Raw genomic sequence first — 17,906 nt, forward strand, 5'->3', positions numbered from 1 at the left:
TGGAGCAAGGATTTATATAAAAGCTGTTTAATTTTGGCAGGAAATAAATAGCAATTTCTGCTGAGAATGCCAACTACCTCTCGCGCCTTTGCGCAAAGATGATCGACATGGTCGCTCCAAAGCATGACTTCAGAGAAAACAACTCTAAGCGTTTTCAAAGATGTCTCTCTATTAATTTTATATAGACCAATGATAATGCTTTCTGGCATTTCTACACATTTACCGGGTGCATGGAACAAAACATTTTGTTTTTGATTCATTTATTAAGAGGGTGTTATTCTCAGACCACTCCAGCAACCGAAAACAAACTGAACTTGCGAGTGGTAGAATATCGATTAGATTTTTTCCACTAAAAAAAATTGTTACAATCATCAGCGTAGATTGCATCAGACAGACCCCACATTCCCCCAATACTCAGCAAGTCACACAATACAAGCTGTTAATTGCAGGGCTTAATGCCCTGAAGTGACAAATGTGTCGAGGGACACCATAGTGCAGGGCTCTGGATTAATTTAGACCACCTGGGATTTTGTAACAAACGCTGACCTCACACACAGTGCCTTATGCATTTTCCCTCCATCTCTCTCTCTCTCTCTCTCTCTTCCATACAAACACTGCCACCACGGCAGGGATTGAACCCACGTCCTTGGGCTCAGCAGCTGAGTGCCTTAACTGCTCAGTGATTGCACACTGTCGTCACACAGCACAGGGAGCAAGAAATGGATATCATTTGCTATTTTGAAGCTCCAGGTGAGCAGGTCTGACAAGCATCAACAAACACCTCATCTGAGGCAGTTCGTTGCATGGTAGTATCCTGTCTGCTATTGATAATGCATACAATGCAAGGTATTACCAGTGCCACAGGGCCTAATGCATGGCATAGTTTTCAGCACTTCAGGTTGAAGAGTCATATTTCTCATTACACTCGTGTTTCTGATGCCCCCAGAAGCTGCATCACCAGTGTCACTTTAAATCACTTGGTATGCATTTTTCTTCATCATTCTCATGCTACCTCGGGGCTTGTGCATTACATTCTTGCACTTGTTGAAATTTTAAATGAAATTTGGTATGAATATGCTGTACTATATGCAGAATGCAGCTATACTATATTTAATGCAATTTCTAGTCACAAAAGTGCTTTGGTTTATGGAGGTCTAACGTCCCAAAGTGACTCTGGCTATGAGGGAAGCTATAGTGAAGGGCTCAGGAAGGTTCGATGACTTGGGGTTCTTTAACGGGCACTGAAATCGCACAGTACACGGGCCTCCAGAATTTTACCTACATCGAAATTCGACCACCACGGCAGGGATCAAACCCGCGTCTTTTGGGCCAGCAGCTGAGAGCAATAACCACTGAGTGACTACGGCAGCAGTTGCTAAAGTGATTCAAATTCGCTACAAGCATTGCAGTCCCATCAAAATGAGACATGCTAAAGAGTACTAATTTTTAAAAAGCTTGGAAATTTTATACATAGAGCGCTTTCTTCTGCAGCATAAAAGGAACCATAGCGAGCAAAAGGAGATATTTTTAACTGCTGTCTTATGTCTATACTGATGACAAATAGGTGCACAAAAACAGCTCTATATTCAAAATGTTAGTCCACAAAGTTCTGTGGGGACAACTAAAACACCAATCAATCCTTGCCGTTTCTCCACAGAATTGAATTAAAGCAACTGTTCGTAAACAGAAACATATAATCACCTGCTCATTTTTGCCCACAAGGAACAAGCAGCAGTGTGCACCAGATCTCGGTATGCGGATGTCACAGCCAGCAGCGCTAGAGTAACCAAGACAGAATTAGTTTCAGGGCATGCCTGTTGTGTGCACAACATGCTAATGCTCATGCCACCAGTGCAGAGAGTATACTCCAGGACAACTTTCTCTGGCAAGGCAGCAAAAGCTACAGAACAGAAAATGCACTTTCTTCCTGTACAGCTGAAAATAGTCCTTGCTTGCAGTTATTAGCTCTCCCTTAAAGCTTAATGTGTTGTCATTATTCATTATTAAAGGCATATTTGTAACAAATGCCAACTTTAAATGCTGAAGGTCAAGAAACTATCATCATTTCCTGCTTTTTACCGAATAAAAAAATTGAATGGTAATTACACAACTGGTAACGTGCAAAATCCGTGTCAATACCATGCAATAATACATTATGCACAGGACGATGCAGGCCAGGGGTCCCCATCAGACTCTGCTCCAAGGACGCAAAATAACTCCAAACAAGACACATGCATTTCCCAGAACCTTTGCAATGTTTGTTTTGAGAAAATTAGCGCAGGCATGAACTTTGTGTTCAGCATCGCTGCATGATCTTGCCTCCGTGATGTCGCACCCTGTGCATGGTGCATGTCCCACTCTCCTCCTTCTGGTCACGCTTGGCTGCACGGACGCTTTTTGGCGACCACGACAACACACTTTGCCTGGGATCCTTTCCCTAACAGCTAGCTAGTGCTGTAAAACTAGCACCAAAATTTGTGATAATAATACCTGTTAAATGTTTACCGCAACTGTTGCTGCTCAGAACATTTGTTGCAAAATGCACTGAGGTGAATGAAGAGACAAGACAATAAAAGTCCTGCGTGCTTGGTTTATCGTGCTGCAATTAAAAATGTAATACAAACTTGCCCAGTTTCTGCTCTTTCAGTATGTTCACTAGGGTTACACAGCAACTGTATCTTAACATATGCTTCCTATCAAGTGACCCTAAATACTCGTAGTAGGTACATACCAATGCAAAGCACACCTTTCCCAAAATGGCCAGTGAAACTTGAATAAGTGAGCTGATAATAGAAATTCCTGCGGCACTTCGGAGCCCCAGAAACATGACATCGATATTAAGGCAGAATGCGATCGAAATTCACTGCAGTAGTAGTATATGGGGAAACGGCACAGAAGCAACTTGGGTCATAATGTGCCAAGCACCAGAGTCATTGCACATTCATCTCGGATGCAGGTTTCACAGAGTAATTATGCCAGACTCCAAGGTAACAACTAGCAAAAGCAGTATATATATTTTTTTCGTTTTGATGGTTTGGTTTATGGGCGTTTAACGTCCCAAATTGATCCGGCTATGAGGGACACCATAGTGAAGGGCTCCGGAAATTTCGACCACCTGGGGGTTTTTAACGGGCACTGACAACGTACAATACAAGGGCCTCTAGAATTTCGCCTCTGTCGAAATTCGACCACCTTTCGAGGCTGAGCACAATGACAATGTGATCCCTTATACAACAACCACAACTGTAGAATAAATATACATACCCGCCAACCGAGCAACGTCCCGTTATAAGTGGGAGCACGGAGAATCCAGTTCCATTCCTTCTGAGTGTGACAATTTTCGGATAATACTCCATCTTAAAAGAGAAAAAAAGAAGTATGTGTGCGCTTATAGTCTAAAAAAACTTTGCATGTTAAAACTCCCCTCAACTAGTAGAAGAAGGCCCCCATATGTGCAAATTATGATAGAAGTTTGCAACAATTGTGCAACACTTTAAAGCTATGAAACTGGGCACTACACAGCAGCGAACTGTGGATGCAGCAGCAATGCAGGGCTCAAGTTCAGCACGCTAAAAGACAACACCATGCAAGTTGAAATAAGTCCCCAACACGTAAATTATCCCTTTCAGGCACCAATTAAATCTGCTGGAAGGAAAATTTTTTTTGCATAAATGACGATCAGTAGACTAAAGAGAAGTGCTGTGCAAAAAATTATGCAAAAATATTCATATTTAATCATATTTTATTCCCATCCACATTTGTGGCCATGGCACCTTTAAGCTGATACATGAATGTAAACACTGATACATTTCTTTGCCTTTCCTAACTGATCGTTAGACATGTTCGGAAATGTTTAGCTGTGACAATATACGTTTCAGGGAATTATTCTGTAGTCCATGACTTTAGCAGCAGTCATTTTGTGATGACAGGCAGATGAAAATTCGGTATTTCGAGCACCGAACTTGGCTTTAGATGCGCGGCCTTCACGTCGGCACCGAGCGACAGACCTCACAGTAACGCTGGAAAGTCAACCTCAAGTTCGTGCACAATGCTTCAGTGTTGTTTCACCATCTGTGGAAGTTTTAAAGTGGAAGTCCATCTGTGGAAGTTTTAAAAGTGGACACCAATTCTTCCGCCCACGTGAGCCCCAGAAAGCATGACGTCAAGTAGCGCACTTTCACTCTCTGCTCTGCATCCAACCAAAAGCGAACCAACACGTCCATTTGCTCTTTTTGTGCAATGTTAACGATTCGTTAAACACCACGATGAGGTGAGAGGCTTGCCTTACTTCCCATATGAGGTTCTCCTTGAAGAAAGGAGCGAGGCCATAGACAATAGTATATCCGGCGATTTCCTCGTTGGCGTTCCGAAACCCCTCACCCCAGCGCCGCCCCTCCTCCTCCATTTTCACTCCTCCTCTGCTCTTCTCCTCGCCTAGTCCCCTCTTTCTCTTTTCTTTCACAGCTTTTCCGCTCTTCGCTCCATCGCGAGCTCCCGCCCGACCGGCCACTTCGCCATTGCGTTTCAGAAGAGTTCGTAAGCGTGCGCGGGACATCCATTTTGTCGGCCTCGCCCACGAAAGCGGCGCCGCTGCAGAGAAAGCGATTGGGGACGCATTTACGTGCGCGGAACACGTTGGAATCGTGGTCCAGCGTGTTCTGTGCGCTTCTTTCGAGCAAAAACGCGACTCTGCGCGCATTTATGTAGCCAGAGAGCCCTTCATGAACCACTGACGACGGCGTTGAAGCTGGCGACGGTCGACCAGAAAGACGTCGTGGCCCTAAGTACGAATTGCGCCTCCACTTTTGCTGCGTCGCGCAGAGTAAGCGATTGGGGACGTATTTACCCGCGGAAGACGTACGAATCGTGGTCGCATTGCCGTATGTCCTACCCTGTCTTTGCCAAACTGCATTTTCTTGGCTGTAACTGATGGTGGGAACGTCAAAAGGAACGGAGAAGCCGATGCCAAGGCAGCACGGAGTGATGTGCGCTCATAACAGCGTTGAGGCATTTATGACTTCCAAGTCACGATGCAAGATATCTTTTGCTGTACGATCGGGTTGGACGTCCGTCGCAGTAGTTGAAGCACTTGAAGGATGCGCGGAAGCTGACGACACTTACCCGGCATTCGTCACAACTGTGGTCGGCGGTGTCAAAAATGAGGCTACAAAGGATGTCCCGGAATTGGTCACAACGGTGGCCGGCGGAGTCAAAAATGGGGCTACAGAGGGTGTCCCGGCATTGGTTACAATGGTGACCGGCGATGTCAAAAACGAGCCTACAGAGGGTGTCCCGGCTCCGGTACTAGCCAGCCGGTGCTTCTTACTTTCAGCGTGAATTGTCACCGCTCTTCTTCCCATGTTGCTGAGCAAAAACTGCTTTCTGCATAGCGCACAGTATACGCTGTGTTCGGGTTACTTTCGACGGGCCTAATCTAGGCTGCAAACTCGCAAAGTTTCGCATTCGTCCACTCCTAAACGAAAGTGCACTTCAAGGCCGTCATGCTTGACACGCCGCACACAGCTTGCCGCAGCACTACAGCAATAATTATACGAAGTCGGTTCAAAACGGCGCAGCTAAGTACGGACAAAATGCATTGCTTTACTAGCGTGGGCAGCTCACGAAAAGGCGCGAGAAACTATTTCCCTTTCTCCCAAAGCTGCGCCGCCTGCATGCACCCCCTCCGGCAGAAGTGGACGCTTCCATCTAGAAGATGCGAAGGGAGGAAAAGTTCATTTGGGACCATCGCAAGTTCACAACGTTTTCTGTCGCCATGTTGGAGTTGTCCACTCGGAAACGCAGAAAAACAAGGGGAGGCCGCTGGCCGTCGAACAGCGCACGCGCGAACCATAGGAAGCGCGCGCTCTGCCGTCGGCCACAGCGTCGGGGATGCGCGGTAAAGTGTCCGCTCTCGGCGTAGCACGCTTCGAAATTGGAAGCGCCGCCGGCGCCGAAAAGCTTTCTGCCGCCTTGCTGGGATGCTCCACTTGACAGCACAACGTTGGAGGCCAGCGGTCGCCGAGGAGAGGCCGCGTGAGGCCCGTTTCACATGCATGCGATATTCGCCTGCGACACTGCGAATTCTGTCGGTCTGCGACTGAGGAGGGCCGTCGATCTAGTCGCCGACGGCTTGCGATCGAGTTCCGTCCTGTTGGAATTCAGTCGCAGCGTCGGTGTGTTCGCTCTGCGACTGACCATTGGGGAGCGCCGAGACGGCGTGCGACGTGGGGTCACGTGGGAGCTGTTGCCGCGGTGGAAGCAAAACTGTTTATTCTAATCAAAACATGCGAAATATTGCCCTGCATCTAAAAATACACTGGTCATAAAATTACCAACACATTCCGTGTGACATTTCTCTCGCGTTTAATGATAGGTTGCCTATACACGCATCAAAGAACCTTGCCGGTTCTTCCGACCGAATTCGTTGTGTCGGTGTCGCATGTGAAAGCAGTGACCGAAAATCGCACTGCGGCCACACTAACGCCGCACTGGACAATCCGTGCGATGCCAGTCTGCATTGTTTACAAGAGGCAGCATTATCGCGACTTTAGTTCATTTTATGTAGAACTGCAGCTAATTTTTCCTGATATAAGCACAAATCCCCTGAGTTGTTCGAGATTATCCAGATTCCCTTAGAATTCGCAGTTTTCATGGTTGGCAGACACCCTGAAATTCGCATTCCGTGCTAAAATATGAGGAGGCTTAGGTCGCGTTCACACGTGGCCACAGCACCTGAAGGGGTTATGATATTGCTCGGAATTAAGCGTTTCGCGTCGGGCCTCGGCCTAAACAAATTGCATCAACGATAACATGCATCGTACTATGCGCATCTGATTAAATTCGGAATGTTCGTCGCCGAATTCTATGTTCAGTGTGAAGGCTATATGAACAATGAAAACAGGCGCTGTTCGCACTTACCACGCAGAAGGGGGCTCCTTCTAAACCCGCTCTAGTTCAAGTCCGCCGTGACTTCTTTACGAAATGCGTTCGACACCAAATGAGCAAAAAATGTCCGGACAGTTTTCAAGCCAACGACGATCCATGAACTACGAGAACGAAAAAAACGTACGCACGCACGAACGTTCGTGTGTACGCTACTAGCCCCTGGACGAACGTCAGTCAAAAAAACGGCGATCGATGCAAAGGCTGGGGATGCAGCACAAGCGCAAGCGGTTTCTCCATTCGCCGAGGATAAATTTTGAACACTGAGAACAAGTGCTGATTTCACAACACCTAGAAGGGGCTCCTTACAAAGAAAACCGCGCTCGAAATAGAGTCCGCTGCAACTACAAATTTAACAAAACCTGACCGCTGCTCAAAAACGACAACGGAAGAACGAGACACAGCTCGCCAGACACACACTGAACGCTTTCAGAGTCAGCAGCAATGCTTAATTTAGCGAACCAAGGAATCAAACCTATGTACACTCGAATGCTAAAAACCACATGGGCGGGCGTCCCTGTTCTCTCAGACGACAACCGGCGCAAATGCTGCGAGAAACACGCAGCAAAAGCAACCAGTTTCAATAACGACATTACGGGAGGTTAAATATTCAAATTCATCTTAAGAACTACGTTTTTATTGCAAAAAAATGTACTCAGACCGGTGCATCCGTTGAGCGCAACGGTTTTTCAGGATTTTTTTCCCAAAGTCTATTTCAAATTTCCTGGGGCCAATATAATAAATATCTAAGGAACCATTAGCTAGCAGGACAGAGATAATACATGTTACGTGAACCAAATCCAGAAGGTGTACTTACCGCAAACTTTTTTTGACGATTCTTCAGTACCGCGCGTACCTCCGTAACCGACCGCCGCACACAGCGTTACGAATAATCAGTCCCCCTCCGCGCGTTGTTTTATAGGAGCTGAATTCGGAGCATGCGCAGAAGGAGCGCAGTACAATTTGCAGCCTTCCGCTTAAAAACATAGATCTTCCCGCGTTTATGGCTGTGGGTGGTAGTAAGCTTGTGCGAATATTCAATAATTTTGAATAGTTGAACGAATAATGCGCTACTCGATATTCGCTTCGATTCAATTTTTGTTATTCGGAAATTTCGAAGTATTCGGCTCGAACGAATAGCCACACGCGGCAGGGAGAACGCGTTTTCGGAAGTTTCAGTTTTGTATTCAGTAATACTTTTTTCCACGCCAGGAAAACAGAACTATACTCGGAAGGCGTGCAAAAACGCATCTCGTGAGCGTGGTGGTGTGGTCGATTGCCTTTAGTGGGTGACTCTGTCTCTGCCGCGGCGCCATTTGATCAATCCCAGCCGTCTTGGACCACTCCAGAGAGCACCATGGCGGACTTGCATGCGGCCAGCAATCCAATTTGGAACTTTTTTGTAAAGATTCCACCGGGAACCGAAGCTCGATGTCTTAAATGGGTAGAGACACCACATTTTTGTGTTGCACCCCTCAGTTATAAATAATGTGTAGCGATTCTGTAAGCATGGTACACGAAGTTAGAAGCACGAACTCGTATTACATAATTAATAATCGTACTATTTGTACCTACGAGTTTCGGTTTCGGTTCATAGTTTCCAGGTTGTTACACGATGTCAAAAACCAGACAATGCGCTGTCACGTGGGCCCGGAAAACCGTGACGTCGAGTGGGCACGTCGTCTGCTTGACACGCACGTGCGTAAACACGCCGACGACGGAGAGACGGGAGCAGGGCAAGTCGCAAATTAATGGCGAATAGCTCCGGGTCAGAAGGCGAATCATTTTATTTTGGCGAGGACACTGATTATGAGGCATCAGAGGACGACACAGACCATGAAGAAGACGCCGCGTTTGCGAACTCCGACAACCACTTTAATTTTACACCGCTTGAGATAAATTTGGATGAGTGTTTGCCTGTTTGGATCTGCACCAAACCCTGGCCAATGCCCCACCGTGGGTATGTGCCATCGTATTTGAGGCAACAACAACTTTATTTCTGACCCGCTGGCCAGCGATTCCGAAGAGGAGGCAGGCGTCAGGCCCGACGCAGTTCAGGTTGTGCCAGCGGACGCCGAGCGTGTAGGCAACGTCAACTGGTAAGCAGTGTTGTTGTGTTATTTTGCTGCTCTTTGTTTTCGTCCCAACTGCAGTGCCCGATATCTGCCATTATGTCAGTCACTACCAGTCAAGCATATCGCGGACAAAATTTAAACGAGGCCACTAACACGTGCAACCCCGCATGTTGTAGCTCGGTCTTTGCTGTGCGTAAATGATGCGTATATATTTTGTCGCGAGCACCCATTACGCCGTTTGGATGCCATTTCTCTCTTAACTGTTTGCACGTGTTCTCCCACGTATATGTACAGTGCCGTAGGCTTTGTGTGATTGAGGGTCATAATTTTGCCGCTCCAGCAAGCCATTCGCACACCTCTATTCGTCTCTTTTATTTCTTTGTTCGTGCTCCGTGAAACACACGATCTTGCGCTTGTCGCATGCTTCGCGGCGAGCGTGCGCCAATTCGAAAACTCGCAAAAACGTGGCCAATGCATGCACAAAGCGGCCTTTCCGAAATCGCCTTCGGCTCCGGGCGCGACGACTTGGAAGTGCATTTTTGCGTGCTGCAATAGTAGTAGTAGTAGTAATAATAATAATAATAACGACGTTTATCCTAGGTGTGAATGTGGCCGCTGTCGCGCCATGGACACCGTGCTCGAGTCTATGTGCTGCCGTGAAATCCCTGAAGTAGCTGCCCACATCCCCAAGTGTGCGCTGTGCATCACCAGCAGCAACATGTTTGTACTTGCACTGCAACTTGCATATTTGGCACTACTGGAAGACAGACCGGCCCTTGTCAATGCACCAGGGATCCACTAGGAACTGGATGTTGCATGTTCGATCATATATGAGAGGCACTTGCGATATTGTCATGCTCCACTGCTGTATGTTTCAATGATATTTGTCTCTTGCATTAAACTACACATTTGTCTTGATCTTCAAACCTAGCTTCGCCACCATTTCGCTTGCAGCTATACAGTTTGAATGCAGCCACCTTCATATGAACCAAGTTTTAAAGTTTCAGGACTGGTTGAAATTTTCGCAATCCTGACAGCAAGGCTGAAAGTAATGAAACTATATCTTCCTACATAATACCGCTACATACTCTCTTATTCTGTCTGTACACCTAGCCTGGCACCTCAATTTCTGGCACTTGCCACTGATATTGAACAACTAATGGAAAAACTGATTCAGGGTTCTGTAACTAACAGTTTTTTTGTGTTTTGCACATCACCATCATAACGCAGCGACTATTTTTTGCAGTCGTTGCAGGTACACGTACCGACAGTTTGTGCGCTGGATTTGGCGTCGCCTTGGGAGGAGGAATCGCAGAGTTCTGCCAAGCTGTGTCGTGGGATGAGAAATGCTTTCCCCGCACAGCGATACTGTGGGTTTCGCTACCTGGAATAAATCGGTGTCAGAAATGAACTGCGCCCACTAAAGGTAACAAGGTGTACAATCATTTATTTCACATCAAAATGCACAGCAGAACAATGAACTCCAGGTAAAACAAAAAAAAATAAAATGTACATTAGTCTTAATTATTAGAAGTGATATTACGGACAAATGTGTACTTTGTATAGATATACATATAGATACTTTGGGCTGGCCTAGCTACACATACAACATATGCATGAAATGCTGCCTTTAACAATACAACTGCCAAAATTCACCCCACAAAACAGGGCTTGTACCTGTGATAAAATATCACATTGCTCTGTAAACACTATGAATGAACACAGGCATTTTCATATGCAACAGTAAAATGGCAGAACAGCTATATCTGCATTAGCTCCCAAGCATAAAGAGTGACCCCAGCCGAGCCAGTTTGTGCCAAGCATATGCGGGTACAATGACAGACATCGCTATACAATGGACTTCGTCAGTTGTAAGCACTTTTTGCAAATTCCTGAGAAGTGCATAAAGCCCACATACTGCGTCAGGGTACATGCCTTGCCTTCTGCAAAGCACTGATTATTATCATGTCAGCATTTCCTCAATATCAATTTTATCCAGACAAACCAGCTTCATAGAATCAAACCCTCTCCCATTATCTTTTTTTCTCCCATTTGCTCACCTCTGTTTGAAAGGAAAAGCAACCAAATGTTACCCTGATCAGCAGTACACTTATGAAGTTTTGTACAAGCAATACAGCACAACAACCTGAGTGCACTTCACACAAAGCAAATACGTGCAAGTAATGAAGACTTGAGGGTTGGACAAGTTGCAGTGGGCTCATTTTTGAAGGACAAGGACAGCAGAAAGGTGACACTTGTGCTAATTGAATGAAGGTAATTTGGAAGAAGCAACAAATTACAGCTAAATAAATTAAGCAGATGGAGGAAGAAAATGAGAAAGGGCTGGTAATAGTTGGCAGAAATTATGAACGATTACACAGAAACTGTTTGTGTGTATAAAGGAGCTTTCACTGTGAAAGGAACTTCCAAACTCAAGAAAGCCAGGGTGTAGTATCACTAGGAGCCTGTAGTGTTTTATAGTAAGAGGTGAGTTACGAAAACAATACTGAGTAACAAAAAGTGTTACTACTTTCAAATAACGCTAAGCATCCATTCTGGGGCTTCTTCTTGCAGCAGTATCAGGCCTTCCAGCAATAAAATTGAGCAGCAGGTAAGTGTTAAACTTTTCCAGGGATGTATCCCACTGCAGACTCGCTATAACAGGTGCAGGATTATGCACTGGGGCATCATCAGAGATATTCAATCACTGTATGAAAAAAAAAAGCCAACCTTCAAGCTACCAGAAAATCAAGCACTGTGCAGTCTATACCTGTTTAAGATAGCCCACCCTAAATCATCTAGCCTAGATAAAACAAAAATCAGCTGTGAGCAGTTGGGGCCATTACGTCAATATGTCAGGTCAAATGCATAGCCCATTTTACTCAGTGCTGCATGAGTGTTGTTTGCAGAGTTCCTGCCGCATGTGCAAGAATATATAACTGCCAGACATGAAGGGCACTACGTGGTATTTGCAAGAATGTTTCAATTTTTTAAAGCTGTGCCAAACACTCATTAATTTCTCCATTGTTGCTCTTGTGGCACTATCAAGTTGACTTTTGCACTTGCAGAGCAGAAGGTAAACAATATTTTTTTGTTGCTGTTCTTGATCCTTATATGCCCTGTACACTAACCTCCCCCATGTGATACCCTCGAAAGAGAGCCTTTAGGGGCAAACTGACCAAATAAATAAAAAGTAAGATCTAAGTGCTTGCCGACCTTGCATTAAGAGATGAAAAAAGATAGGCTTCCCTAACCATTTGCAAACACTAAAGCCTAGAGTTCCACACCTGGTTTTAGTTGTCATTTTTTTGCCTCCTTTTATTGTTATTTTGGCCGTTTACTTCATTTAATATTTTTCCACAATTTACTGCTTTTTCCAAAACATCTCCACCTGAAACTACTTGTGTTGCCTTTTTGTCTTTTGTCATTAACTTTCTGCACTGCACAAATATAAACAACTTTCACACAAAGACATGCTCCATAGCACCAGTCATCTTCGAGTCTGTAAAAAAAAGCCTTGGCCATCAGATGCGTAGCACTTATTCAACGTGTCACAATACGAAAAATGTAATGCAGGAAGCAGGCCTTTACTTGGAGGGCTGAGCTGCATTATAAACGGTTAGAAAAACATACTTTTTACCCAACACCCTAAAATCTAAAAGAACCTGCTGATGCAGTACAATAAGCACGCATGCAGGACATTACTTTGGAAAGCATATACCTGTGGGACTTTCAGAGGCTATACTAAGCAAGGACATGAACACACACCAAAAGGATGACAGACTTCAGGAATTTTGATTGGACAGAACAATTTGCACAACGAAAACGGGGCAAAATGTCACTAAGCCTGTGACTGTGCAATCAACTTTACAACGAAAAAGAAAGCAAAAGACAGCTTTTATGAAGAGAGCAGCTATCATGCAGCTTAGACAAATTACTGTTTATAAGTGCTACTTCATCCTGACCCCAACACATCCGGTCTTCTGTCGGTACTACTCAGACCGACTTTTTCTGTGGTCCTCCTACTTTTTACTGCTACGATTTTTCTTGTCTCTTAGGTCTGCTACAGCTGTTTGATTTTTAGAAAATGTTTGTGAAGCTTCAGCTGCAGAAAGTATTTGTGCTCTACTTGTATTTGCGTGTATTTGGGTCCTGCATCCACCATTCTGTGCAAATATTCACGCCTCATCCTTGGAGTGCTAAGGCTGAGCACCTAAAGGATCAAGTTACATGTCTCACTGAGCAGTTTTACTGCCTCTATAGAATGTACAAAAGCATAGCACAAGATTCTGCTGTCTTACACTCAATGAGTAAGAGGGAGTTCTGGCCAAGTTCAAACTGCATAGTCTGCAACTTCGAACAACAGTTCAAGCCAAATGTTAAGTCTGCAAGCGTCCCTCGCACTTTGCAGTTGTCTTCTTCACAGCACTGATCCAGCGTGGCTGGCTGCTATGCTACACTAGAAGATATTGCTTCCACAACAGCTGCAGCCAAACTGTTTTATTCCAGCCACTGTGCATCTCTTCGTTTAGTTCTTCACCTCACAACGCATGGCACTAACATGCCACCACAAGGCCTCCCCCTCAGGAGACAGAGTCGTCCCAGCAGTCTTCCGGCTAGGTGAAAGAGGGCAGAGAGATGTCTTGTTGAGAAAAAGTGGAAAGAGAAGTGAGAGGGCAGCTGATGAAGGAAGCATGGTGTTGTCGATGTGGGCAAACTTTATGTAGTTGAGGGGGGTGACTGTGTCATAACTGATGACACACGGCATTTTCTCGCCCCGCACGACGACGAGATGGGGTCCAGTATAGGGTGCCTGAAGCAGATGGCAAGCACAATCCACAAATAAGAAAACATAGACGCTGGCTCTAAGATCACAGTGGACAAAAGTCAGCTTGCACTGGTGAGCACGTGTCGGACAGGCGGTGGTACGGGACAGGAGAGAGGTTAGACGTTCCATATAAAGTATTCCAGGACAGGACAGACAATGCTTTGGGCAGGCGGGCACACAAAATCAGCTGGTAGACGCAACGATCCACCATAGACAAGATGAGAAGAGGCACATTCGAGATCTCCCTTGATGGCCGTACTAAGATCTAAAAGGACAACTGACAAGGAAGTGGCGATGCCTTCGGCTGCATGTAACCTCCTGACTGAACTGTTGGCTTGCGGACGGTAAGCTGTAGTTTTGAGGAGGATGATGCCGAGAAGCTGGGTCAAACTGGCGATAAGTGTGGACTCAAAGTGGCAGCCTCGGTCGGTGATGATCTCTGCTGGCACACCGAAACAGGCAATCCACATGGAAATGAGCGCGGAGGCATCCGTTTCCACAGTGATGTCCGGTATAAGACTGGCTTCCAGCCAGCGCGTAAAACAGTGAATTATGGTGAGTATATAATGGTAACTGTGCGATGATGGCAATGGTCCGACCAGATCGATGTGAATAACTGCAAAATGGGAGTCCGGAGGCTGGAAACTTCCTAGCGGGGTCATAGTGTGACAATAAATTTTGCACTGCTGGCAGGCAACAAGGCACGCCAGAGCCCAAATGTGAACGTCGGCGTTGAGGCCAGGCGAGACGAAATGCTCCGCAACAAGATGCTGAGAGGCACGGATAACGAGATAAGAAAGGCGGTGAACATCACTGGGAAGGGTGCGGCGTGGAGGCTTCACGTCGCAAATAATGTCGACTCCAGGATCAGGACAATGTACAGGGCGTAGGTGCAAGGATGATGAACAAACTGCTTGAAGGTCTTCGTCCTGCTGTTGTTAACGGGCCAGGACTTCCAGGGTAAAAGAAGGTGTTTGCAAGAAAGATGCGTGGCTGAGGGTATCGGCAGAAATGTTATGGGCCCCCTTGATGTGCCGGATGTCAGTGAAAATTCCAACAGGAAGCTAAATGTCGAGTTTTCGTGGGTGAGTAGGTGGTCTCGGATGAAGAGAAAGCGCTCGTGAGTGGTCTGTGAAGATTACAAAAATTCAGCCATCCATGAAGAAACGCAAGTGTTTCACAGCGATGTATGCCACATGCAGCTCACAGCCAAGAGCACTGTACTGCTGCTCTGAAATGAGAGCTTCTTTGAGAAAAGCCGAGAAGACACCACTCACTGTCAAGAAATAGCTCCGGGACGCCGCCAACAGCGGAACCTGAAACTGACCGTGATGCTCGTGGGTGCGTTGTGTGGCAGGTGAACAAGAAGGGTAGTAAAGGTGAGACGCTCCTTGACAGCAATGAAAGCAGCATTGGCAGCCTCGATCCAGGTGAAAGCAGGTGCCAACTAAAGTAAACTTTTGAGCGGTTGCAGAATGGCAGCACATCCAGGAATGAAACATCTGTAGTAGCTGACGAGGCCAACGAAAACGCTGGAGCTGACACAGTGAGTCTGGGGGGGGGAGGGGGGGTGGGGAATCCGCGACTGCCTTGTTCTTGTTTGGAAGAGGTTGGATACTGTGGGCGTCGATGAAATGCCCGAGGAATGCCAAGGATGAAACTCCAAACGCACATTTGTCAGTGTTAAGATTGAGTCCGCGGTCGGCAAAACATTCGAAGACGAGGCGCAGATGATGGAGATGCTCGGTGGGAGAGGAACTAACGATGAGGACATCATCGATGTGTGTGAATACGAATGAAAAACCTCAAAGAATGATGTCAATGAAACACTGGAAGGTTTGCGCTGCATTTCGTAGCCAAAAGGCATCCTCATGCATATCTATTAGGTGCCATACAATTCTTATGCAGTAAAAGGAGTTAGATCATCAAAGCATGCTGTGGTCATGACTGTACATCTAACACTACTCAAGCTAAAACACTAACTCTAGAACAAATACAAAAAGAATGGTAAAGCGGTGTGAATAATATATTCATGGCAGCAAGTAAATTAGCAGAATCTAAAAGATACCACACAGACATACTAAATTTTCAGCACAGAGTGCTTGAAAACATATTTAAAGAAAGAATATATAATGTCCACATTTACAATAGCAGAAATCCAGGCATTAATTTTTAAGGAGGGAGTTTGGTCTTGAAAAAATTTTATTAATGAAGTCACAGTTTAGAAACCTTCAGGGAACATGTATTTTTGTGTGCGATTCTAAATATTACATTTATTATCATGCAAAACAATTCCTTGAGCACTTATGTAATTTTTATGAATGTATCTTGTGAAGAGCTTTGAAAAAATTTGCTGTGGGAAACTTGCTGATATGTATGCCATTGGGTTTTCTTGATACTATGGAATGCAATAAGGGTAAAATTGTCTTCCTGCCTATCATAGAACTTAAGTTATAGGGTTTTCAAATTGTTGCTTCAGAAATGCGAAGAAAAGTATGTACTCTCATTTCTGAAGTGGCAGCTTCAATACCCTATAACTCAAGTTCTATATTAGCCAGGATGATAATTTTACCCTTATTGCATTCCTTAGTATCAAGAAGACCTAATGGCATACATTTCAGCGATTTTCCTACGGAAAATTTTCTTCCACACTCTTTGCAAAATAACTGCATAAAAATTATATAAGTGCCCAAGAAATTGTTTTACATGAAATTAAATTACATATTTAGAATCAGCATGCAAAAATACATGTTTCCTGAAGATTTCATAATTATTACTACATTAATAAAATTTTGTTTTTAAGACCAGGCTCCCCCCTTAATCATGCAAACCTTATACTCAGCTGGGAACAAGATGTCCTTTTGGATTCTGTCGTATGTGCACTTTGAAAAGGAGCAAATGCCGGCATTCTCCACGAGTCGCAGGGGCTCTGTTGGGCTGCATCTTGTGAACAAAATGGCAGCGGCCAGAAGCACGTTGTCATGTCCAATCCGCCTCTGTGTTGGCTGGCTATACCACTTTGTGCTGGGCATATTTGGACACGTTGTCACCACAACAAGAGAGCCGATGACCTAGAAAAACACACACAGGCAAGGTTAAACAATTAATGATGGTAGGAAGATATAAAACAGCATATTTAGCTTATTACGATCAACTGAGAAAAGATTACTGCCACCGCCGCAATGGATAAGTGAGACTCAGTTACACACCTTCAGTGAAGATTGTGCTGGGTGATGGCACTTCCTGCAGAGATTGGTGGGTTGCAGCAAGCAGTCTTCATAAACAATGAACCTCCGAGGTGGTGATGGTTCAGGGGAAGAGCTGCAGGCAGTTTAGTACTGTCATATAAATAATCAAACAATATGCTCAATGTACAACTACCATAAACTCTAAAGAATGATCACCATCAGGTGCTACTACAAAAATAATTGCATGTTGATGTTACACACAGGTTCTACTGAAGCAAATTTGGCCATTAACGAAGATGCCTACATGCTGCTGAGCTTTTATGTGTGCCTATGCCTTGCTTATTAATACACTTACGCTGCTGAGGTGTCCAAACTTGGTAAGCGCTGTCATGAGGATTCTCTTCAAATGTTGCAGACAAACCGTCCCAGTTTGACGACGAACACCTCGGAGCTGTGTTCTCTTGCAGCATAATATCAGAAACTGTGAGGTCTGTCCGAGATTCAGCAATTGGGAGGAGAATTAAGAGCAATGTGGAATTGCAAACACTGCGAAAGAAATCGGCCAGAAAGGCAGAGTTGTACCACAGATGAGCTGTGCGTGTGTCTAGTATCAGAGATGCATTGCATTAGTGTACCTCGACTGTTCAGTGCAAAAAAACCAGCCTATTGTGTGCATACTTGTAGGTTTACACCACAAAAGCATATGATTTCTCCTTCTTGAGGCATAGTACAATGGTTTCCAACTGCTGGAAAACATTGAACTTTTATTGCTGAGGCTGCTCCCTGGTAATGGTCAACTGAATAACTAGCTCACTTACAGCTAGTTTAAAAGAAACTTATGTCTGGCTCGCCAACAGTAAACCACCTTGACGT

At 45.2% G+C, this 17,906-nt stretch overlaps 1 protein-coding gene and 1 long non-coding RNA gene across 2 annotated transcripts; both read right to left on the reverse strand.

Annotated features, from left to right (window-relative positions):
* Positions 1-1,700: 1,700 nt before the first annotated feature.
* Positions 1,701-7,816, reverse strand: LOC144112709 (uncharacterized). Its single transcript, XR_013310388.1, has 3 exons — positions 7,760-7,816; positions 3,265-3,356; positions 1,701-1,777 (listed from the first exon to the last, which is right to left on the reverse strand). It is a non-coding gene; the product is annotated as an uncharacterized LOC144112709 (long non-coding RNA).
* Positions 7,817-12,739: 4,923 nt separating this feature from the next.
* LOC144112708 (uncharacterized) lies at positions 12,740-17,417 on the reverse strand. The gene is made up of 4 exons (XM_077645537.1): positions 17,389-17,417; positions 17,055-17,166; positions 16,689-16,916; positions 12,740-13,830 (listed from the first exon to the last, which is right to left on the reverse strand). The coding sequence occupies exons 3-4, from the start codon at positions 16,875-16,877 to the stop codon at positions 13,546-13,548; spliced, it is 474 nt and encodes a 157-aa protein (XP_077501663.1). The 5' UTR covers positions 16,878-16,916; positions 17,055-17,166; positions 17,389-17,417; the 3' UTR covers positions 12,740-13,545.
* Between the last annotated feature and the right edge of the window lie 489 nt (positions 17,418-17,906).

Source organism: Amblyomma americanum, chromosome 1 (assembly GCF_052857255.1).
Source record: "Amblyomma americanum isolate KBUSLIRL-KWMA chromosome 1, ASM5285725v1, whole genome shotgun sequence".
In the NCBI taxonomy this organism is placed as follows: domain Eukaryota; kingdom Metazoa; phylum Arthropoda; class Arachnida; order Ixodida; family Ixodidae; genus Amblyomma; species Amblyomma americanum.

What these genes read in the sequence shown, in the direction of transcription:
- LOC144112708 (XM_077645537.1), bottom strand. Translation starts at nt 16,877, where the DNA reads ATGCCCAGCACAAAGTGGTATAGCCAGCCAACACAGAGGCGGATTGGA. An exon ending in AAAAGGACATCTTGTTCCCA is followed by an intron (nt 13,831 to 16,688) that starts GCTGAGTATAAG and finishes CATCTGCTTCAG; the next exon opens with GCACCCTATACTGGACCCCA.